Source organism: Rhagoletis zephyria, unplaced genomic scaffold, assembly GCF_001687245.7.
Source record: "Rhagoletis zephyria isolate East Lansing unplaced genomic scaffold, Rhagoletis_zephyria_1.1 Rzeph_scaffold_01395, whole genome shotgun sequence".
Lineage (NCBI taxonomy): Eukaryota > Metazoa > Arthropoda > Insecta > Diptera > Tephritidae > Rhagoletis > Rhagoletis zephyria.
Window position 1 is genome coordinate 54,858 of NW_016158479.1, and position 8,401 is coordinate 63,258.

The window sequence follows — 8,401 nt, forward strand, 5'->3', positions numbered from 1 at the left end:
TTCTTAACTTTCTACTTGCGCTAACTAGTTTCGGTAAGGTTGAAATCAGCATAAATAGGTCTATATAAATACATTTTTTGTTTGTGTATAGCTAAAATGTCGGTATTCTACACTTTTTGTAAAAATTTGACATCACATTTGACATCGTAATGAAAACGGAATGTCTCTCATCTGACACCGAAATTTGACGACAGTCTTTGACATGCACTGCCTTATCGACACTTGATCAGTTTTTAAAATGTAATGAAAACGCATTTGACACCAAATGAACAGCTGTAAGATGAAGGCAGTTTATGATGTCAGCGATTTTGACCTAATGAAAACCAGCAAGACCTGCCTATCAGCTCACCTGATTGTGTTATTTCCATCTTGTATATTTACTGAGGATCAAAACGGCATGCAGGTTGATTGTATTGTCAAGGAAGATAGAACAAGACAATCAGCCTTATCATGAGTTTAATTTTCCCCGAACCGGTTTACTTTTTTAGTTTTGGTTTCCATGGTTTTACTATGGGCGGATGACAAATTTTCGGGTGAATTTTTTTTCAGGCGAAACTTAGGATAAGGCAGAAAAGTCAATATAAATAAAAGTATAAAAAAGTCAATAGTTACGTTCCTTATCTCCCAGAAATAGTCAGAAAAAGTCCAAAGTAGTCAGATTTAGTCCAAAAAGCGTACCTTAACTCGAAAATGACAGCAAAAATGAGGGAGCAACACTCAGTGAGAATGTGTCTTTTCAGTCCGAAGTAGTCAGATTTACTTAGCTTAGGGCCGTCTGCACCATGTCTAGTTAATTCTAACTCCCAGTTAAACACCTTTATCGACGTTATCGACACCCATCATATAACATGTGATCGATAAAGCAGTTAACGTGCTTAACTGAAGGATGTACCTCCAGTTAGCGTTCACTAGACATGGTGCAACCGGCCCTTAGCATGAGAGTTGTCACATAAGAATCTGTTAAACGGGTTTGCGTGTAATAGGGAATTTACATGATTCTACTTTCACAGGCGATTAGTTGAACCAAAAGTTGAACGAAAGTAGGCAGCCGACCCATGATGCAATAATACAAGGCGGTATCAGTTGTGACAGCTCGATAGCACCTTGTATTATTGCATCATGCAGCCGACCAACTTTAATGAAAGCGATTAGTTGAAAGGCCGTTTACACCAGGCGATTGTTGCTTTCAACTAAAAATCGCCTGAAAAATCGCCTCATGTAAATTCCGTATAAGCGGTTACCCAACGCATAGCAATTAACATGTAGAATTCTGTTGGGTTTTGATTTTTACAATTAAGTATTTTTTTTTATTGATTTTGAAAGTTTCTCCTTCGCTTTGTAGCTGTAAGGGGGCCGGACAGCTCGCCCACCCTGCTCCTACCTAGCTACGCCCGTGGCCACAACCACTTTTTCTATTTTCTCTAGCTCACTGGTCCTTATTGTTTAGGTATGCCTCCATGTCTTACATATAAATAGCCAATATTGGCCATATAAATGCAGATAAAATGTACATATGATCTGAAAATGAATTTTTGAAGTTAATCAACAATCTCTACTTAAATAGCCTATCTGAAATTGGGCCTAAGTCCAATCCTTAATACTCCCGGGGAGTTTGTTCTCCCCGGAACTTGTTTCTCCCGAGAAAGAAATCCTCCAATAATTAATCCCCAGGGAGTAGCACTTTCCCGAAAATTTGGGAGGAGGAAATTTGAATTTCAAAAAAGCTGTATCGACACTTTTTTGACAGCTCAACTCCGCCCTTTAATATAAAAAATTGTCAGGGAATTTTTATTCATGATAGGAGGAAAGGAAAAAGTGAGAAAACTCCCAAGGAGTTTCTGTTCAGAATCGGCCGTATTTCTAAACTATAACTGATGGAAATGACCAATTTGCACAACTAAGTTCCAATTCGGCATTTGAACATGGTTGCGCATATTGGACATTTCCATCAGTTAAGCCCAAAATACAATAGCGCGGTGGCAGTGACAGTTTTTAAAATCAGCTGTTACAGCTAATATTGGCAGTCACTGCCGCAGCAAACACAATACGGCGTTGTCAGTGACTGCTTTTTTTGACATTTCCTTTTGTTTGTTTACATTTTTGTTGTTGCCTTTTAAGCTCCAGTGACAACAACATAAGTTGGCTGCGTTCCATTTATATCAAATTCAACATGCGAAGTTTGCTGCGATAAAGGCAGTGGCAGTGAATTTAGAATTTGGGCTAAGCTGAGCAGTACTGCCTCCTGCCGCTGCTGTATTGTGCTGCGCTTCATCATACACAACACTTTCTAAAAAACGACTGATTTCGAAAAACTGCCGCTGCCATAAAAGAGACTGATGCTTTGCAATATACTAACTTGGAACTCAGCCTTAGTCTGCACAAACCCTGGTCTCATCAACGTATCGAGTATTTTGTTGGTAGGCGATACCCTAACTATCGATTAATTGATTTATAGCCCATAACTAAGCGCGTGTAATTTTTATTTTGCCGGTGTTTACTTTAGGAGGATAGGAATATCTGGTGCCGTCTGGGGAACTTGGCAAACTAATCAAATCACAAAACGAAAAAAAATAACTGCAATCATGTCTGCTGCTATGCCAATTAATCCAAAACCATTCCTAAATGGATTGACAGGAAAAGCTGTTATAATAAAACTGAAATGGGGTCATGAGTATAAAGGATACTTAGTCTCCGTAGATGGGTATATGAATATGCAACTTGCTAATACCGAAGAGCACACTGCTGATGGACAAGTCACAGGTAAGACCAAATTGCTCCATTGCGGACGTCGTATTTTTAATTTTCATTTCAGTTATTAAGAGAAAGTACAATAATATCATAGATCTTGGGTTGGCTTTCCTATATGGATGATGGTTAAAGGGGCGAAGGGGGAGGCGGAGTGGCAATTCCTCCCACCCATTTTATATAGGGCATGAACCGTCATTCACAAAAATGCAGCCTGCGACTGGGACCTTAGACAAATGACAAAAGTCACAATTTTTGCTTACGTTTTGCTGTATTTTTTCGCTTAAAAAAGCCTAAATATCCATTTGGGTAAAAGTGCACTTTAGCGGAACCAGGCGTCCAACTACTTTTTGCGTAGGCGGCCTTCGGCCGCACTTAGTGATTATAACCAGGGTTGTTGCGAATATTATTCCAAAATAAAAGTTCTTTCCGGATAATAAACAAACGGCCTGTCCAAATTAAACATATTTGGTATCATATAAAAGAGGACTGAAATAGCTTTTAAACAGAAATAACGAACGACCTCTCTTTATATTTTTTGTATAATTTAATACTAAATAAATGCATCACAGCGCACAGCAGTGCGCGCGAGTGATATACCTGATACAAGGTTTGTTCTATGGTAATTGATCAACATTTTTTGTTGAAATATTTTTCAATATGTGGCTTTCCTCGTTTAGACATTTCAGTTTTAAAGCTATTTAAGTACTCTTTCATTTGATACCAAACTTGTTTAATTTGGATAAGCGGTTTGTTTATTATCCGGAAAAGACTTTTATTTCGGAATAATATTCGCAACAACCCTGATTATATCCCTCAGGCAGTAGAATTCTCCTTTCTGTGTTGCCAAAGAAGGGGGGCTGAACACCTTTTGCAGAGAACACCTTTCTGCGTAGGCGGCCTTCGGCCGCACTTAGGGAATATAACCCTCAGGCAGTAGAATTCTCCTTTCTGTGTTGCCAAAGAAGGGGGGCTGAACACCTTTTGCAGAGAACAACTTTCATTTACTCCATTTATTTGCATCAAATTCATCAAACGTGGTGCGAAAAGTGCAAAGTGCAATTGTTTTTTTCGAATAACTCTTAAATTAATTACAAATTTAATACCAATACAATTATCAAATTTAAAAACATTTATATGGGGATTGATAGAGATCATTGAGGTGAGCGTAGCGGTGTATTTTTCTTGGGGGGAAACAACAACGCGTAATTCAATTCTTCTATGATATGGAGTGCTCAAGTATTATTGTATTGACATTTTGTGACTGTTTTGTGGACATTTCAGGAGGTTTAATAAATTTTGAGCATACAAAATGTCTGGTAACATAGTTGAAAGTGGACTTATCTGCATTCACCGTGTAAACATATAAAAAGTAGTATCGGAAAGTTTGATTTTCAGAAATAAAAAGTGCTTTCGAAAGTGACTTTACATGCAAGGTGTAACTGCTCCTACAATCTCTTTTGGAAATTCTTGAGTTTGACAGACTTTTGAAAAGGACTTGCACTTGCCACGACTAACAGCTACTTTATAGAGAATCCAATGCCTGCCAGCGCATCCGCCCAGACAGTTCATTAAGCACACCCAAGTTTGAGCGATCATTACCCGGAGCTCCTCAAAAATACTTTACATCAAAGTATAAAATGTCACAGATATGAATCATATACACATACAATAGTAATTGCTACTTATAAATTCAGGATATGCGTTTTCTTGGAGACTCCGTTGGTTATGGTGGTCATAAATTCAATGGTCCATTGCCCGGAGCTGCTCCAACATGATGAGTAGATTTTAGTAAGCCTCACACGCAACTGACTCTGGCTACAACCTGGATATCTGAATATTAGAAAATAAATAGCAATTATCTTTTAAAATTTTAATAAAATTTTAAGAAAAATGTTTGTTTACAAAATTGCCTGTGCCACTCTGTGCGGTTGTAATAGTACGGTTGTTGCTCCCTTTTATACCACAGTAATTTTGTATACAACTCAGAATCAGCAAAATTCATGCTCCTTGTTAACAACACTGATCAGATTTTACCCCCGAGGAGTACTCAAAAAGGTTTAGTACTGTATATACTGTGAACACAACCTCCTTTTGGTCGGAATAGTAGTAACCTAGAAGCTACTATAAATAAGGGCCTGTTCTAGGCACGTAATAAAAGCGGCATTACTACTGCGCTGATGAAAATTTGCAACACTGTTGCAACTGCCCAACTGACAATAAGTTGCTAGAAATTCACACCGAACGTGATACTTTAATAGTTCGGACAATACTGCGGTTGTGATTGCAACTCGAACAAGCCCTAACTTTATGAAAGTTATGCAGGGGCTTTGTTTCTTTTATTTTCTAGCAGATAATTATCAGCAAGAAGAAGAATGGGTAGATTGAGAGAATTACGCTTACAGAGAGCGAAATAAAGAAATAGTAAAGAAACGCAAAACTAGCAGAAACTAGCAAGTAAACAGCTGATCGATGTATTTGACTATTGACATTATTTGGCGCGAATTTTTGTTTATCCATTTTGACAGCTGCTAGTCTCTGCTAGTAAAAATTTTACTACGGGCTCCATAAATCAAGAAATGTGTATGAAGTAGTGTTTGCAATATCGTTTGCTGTCGTTCATAAAGCAACACAAAGGCGCAGTTCTGCTCTGTCCCGATTTAGCATTGTGCCATTACAGCCCCTTTGGCGTGAACTGGTATGACTGACATAGTCACGGGGTATATATTGTTCAAAAGGACCACAACCTACCAAACTGTTCACAAATGCGACCCGTTGAAAATTATTGAAAGAAAATAGATATAAACAAAAGAAGACATCAAAAATTATCAGAATTTCAAAATTAGTTGGCAGAGAGAAGCAGACACCGTTATAATAACGGATGTCCGTATCCTAATGAGAGGGCTCAAATGTAAATTGCGCCATTTTGTTTATAATGAAGATAATTGAAATAAGTTTTTTTTGTTTAATATAGTAAGCTTAATAAAGAAGATGATAAAGCAGAAAACTCTTTTCGTTGGTAATATGTTGTTATAATAATTTTCGGTTGACCAAAATTTTTCGTGTCCATTCTTAAGGCCTGTATGCAGCTCTCAAGACAAGCAAAAACTCCATATAAAATGACGTACGTACAAGAAATGGCTAAGAAATTTTCTTGAGTCAAATTTCCTTAAGGCAGTAAGTACGCAGTTCTTAAGAAATTTACTACGCTTTCTACTACGGTTTTCTAAAGTTTTTTGTGAAAAAAGAGCACAAGGCAACCCAGGTTTGCAACAGAAATATATGCCCGTTCCATTATTTCTTGAGGAAAAGTGAGGCAACAGGCTGTGAGGTATCAAATATGTCAAAATTCCTTGGACACACACGCGAAATAATGGCAATTTTTTCTTGACCGTTTTCTTGAGAGCTGCATACAGGGCTTTAAGATGAAAAATAAATTAATTTTAATTTTAATTTTAGTGAGTATTTTAATCGTATGAGTGTAAAACGTGGTTTTTGTGTAATCTGAAATAACGTGACTTCCTGTTTTTCCAATTTCTCAGTTCTTTAGTGAACCATAACTGTGTTTGTTGTTCAGGAACACACTTGCGTTTAGGCACATACTTTTCAAATAATTGATGCACAGTAAAATTAAAATGTGCAACGCTTTGCTCAACCTTTTCTTTGCATATAGGCCTCGACAATTTAGACAATTCTTTAATCAGTTTTATAAAGTTGGCTTTCGGAAAATCAAAGCGAATATTTGGTTAGTATGTTTGGATACCGTAATTTTGACCATCGTTTATGATGTCGTAAGATATCTCAATAGCAGGGTGGTAGACATCTTCATCAAAACTAGTGGGTCACAATTATTTACAGCGGACTTAGATGCATCATCAACATAAACAAGATCTAATGCTTTGCCAAACTTATTGCGAAGTACATTATGATTTAGGCAGAGTTTAGCCATCTCCTCTAAAAATACGTTGTTGCACGCCCTAGACGAGAAAGATACCATATCATTGTCAATGATGTTCCATGATACATTTGGTAAATTAAAGTCACCCAACACTATCATTGAATCAGAGGCGTTCCCACGACAGTCGGGTCTACGTAACCGGAACGACCCAGATTTATATCTGGCCAAGGACTGTCACTCCAGCAACACTCCCCAAAAGTCTTTGGGGAGTTTGTATGCTGTTACAACAACAACAACATTGAATCAGAGGGTTTAATTATTGAATTAATTGATTTCAGTAAAGATGATGAGCCAGATCGGGGAGGAATATAGCATAGAGCTAAGTAAGTAAACCCCATTCCAACGAGTATACGAATGCATTTGAATTCTGCAGATTCAATGTGTGGAAGATTAACTTCTTCAGGTGGTATTGAAGAGTCTACGGCAAAGAGTACGCCACCGCCGATCCTGTCCTCCCGATCTTTTCTGTAGATATGACAATTATTTGAAAGAATCTCTGAATTAAAAATGTGAGGTTTAAGCCAAGTTTCAGTGAAAGAAATCAGGTATATTAAAATTGCATTCAAGGCCATTAAGATATAAGTTCGTTAATTTGGTATTTAAGCCTCTTAAGTTTTGATAATAAATACTTAAAGCAGATTTAGTAATCAGTTTTTTGATTCAGTATTCTGATGGGGAATATTTGCTAAATTGTTATTTTTGTTGGGCCTATACTCGAATTCACGAACGAAAGCTCCGCAGGTCCAAAAAGAACTACTAAGCAGCATGTCAAAATTTTCTAAATTTTCGTAAATTTTAAATTAAGAAATATTTGTTTCATTTTTAAAATTAAATTTTCTGATACTTAAGTTGATAGTTTTAACCTTGGACGAGATGTAAAACTTTATATTGTCTTCGGAAGTATCCCTCGAACATCTAGAGACAAATATAGACTTCTTTGGGGGAACCACAACCAGTCTCCTAGTATTAGACTCGATTACCGCCGCAGTGTATTATTTCCACATTCTAGAAAATATTAATTACGTTATTTTATGTCGCCAAATTTCAAAACGTCAACAATGTTTTTAGAAATGCCTACTACAGACGAAACAATAAAAATTACAAAATATAAACCAAAGTATAGGGCGGGACGGGATTCGATTACCGAGCGCAGTATTGTCTAAAATTGTATACTTGAAACTGAATCTCAATGTTTAATTTGTTGGCGTTATGTGATTTATGCAAAAATTGCTAAAATACCATTTTGGTCTTATTTTTTTAGGTATGTTCTTTTTAATGAATATACATTTTTGGGATATTAGTATACTAGGACTGAGTATTTCATGTTAAAGTAAAACGATGTTAATTTAGATTTATTTTTAGCAATTTATTAATTTCATTAGACCCGCAAACTCGTTATCCGCCACTATTCGATAAAGTTTGTATCTCAGTTTATTTACCACTCCTCTTTGACTTTAAACAACACAATTTTAGCTGCTGGAAAGTGCAGGTTTTAATGAAATTTTCATTTTTCAGGCCTACTAGGAATTTCATTTTCTTCGAGTAATTTATTTGAATTTCATCTCGGCCGAGACAAATTCTTGTATTTCCGCTTTGAATAGAGAAAGCCTAATTCATAACCTTTCCAATAGTATCCCACTTTTGTAAATAGAGCAAGAAATATTGAACTTATAACGGAATTTCGTTGACCCAACTTGA

The 8,401-nt window shown here is 36.7% G+C and overlaps 1 protein-coding gene across 2 annotated transcripts in view; it reads left to right on the forward strand.

The window, feature by feature from the left end:
* Positions 1–2,434: 2,434 nt before the first annotated feature.
* SmF (small ribonucleoprotein particle protein SmF) overlaps positions 2,435–8,401 on the forward strand; it is a 32,072-nt gene continuing 26,105 nt past the window's right edge. Inside the window, exons 1-2 of one of the 2 annotated variants that reach the window (XM_017617355.1) lie at positions 2,435–2,760; positions 2,813–2,886. In XM_017617355.1, coding sequence (XP_017472844.1) covers positions 2,583–2,760; positions 2,813–2,871 — 237 coding nt within the window. In that variant the 5' untranslated portion in view covers positions 2,435–2,582 and the 3' untranslated portion in view covers positions 2,872–2,886. Of the gene's footprint in view, positions 2,761–2,812; positions 2,887–8,401 lie in introns of those variants that run through there. The other variant, XM_017617354.1, reaches the window with a different exon arrangement.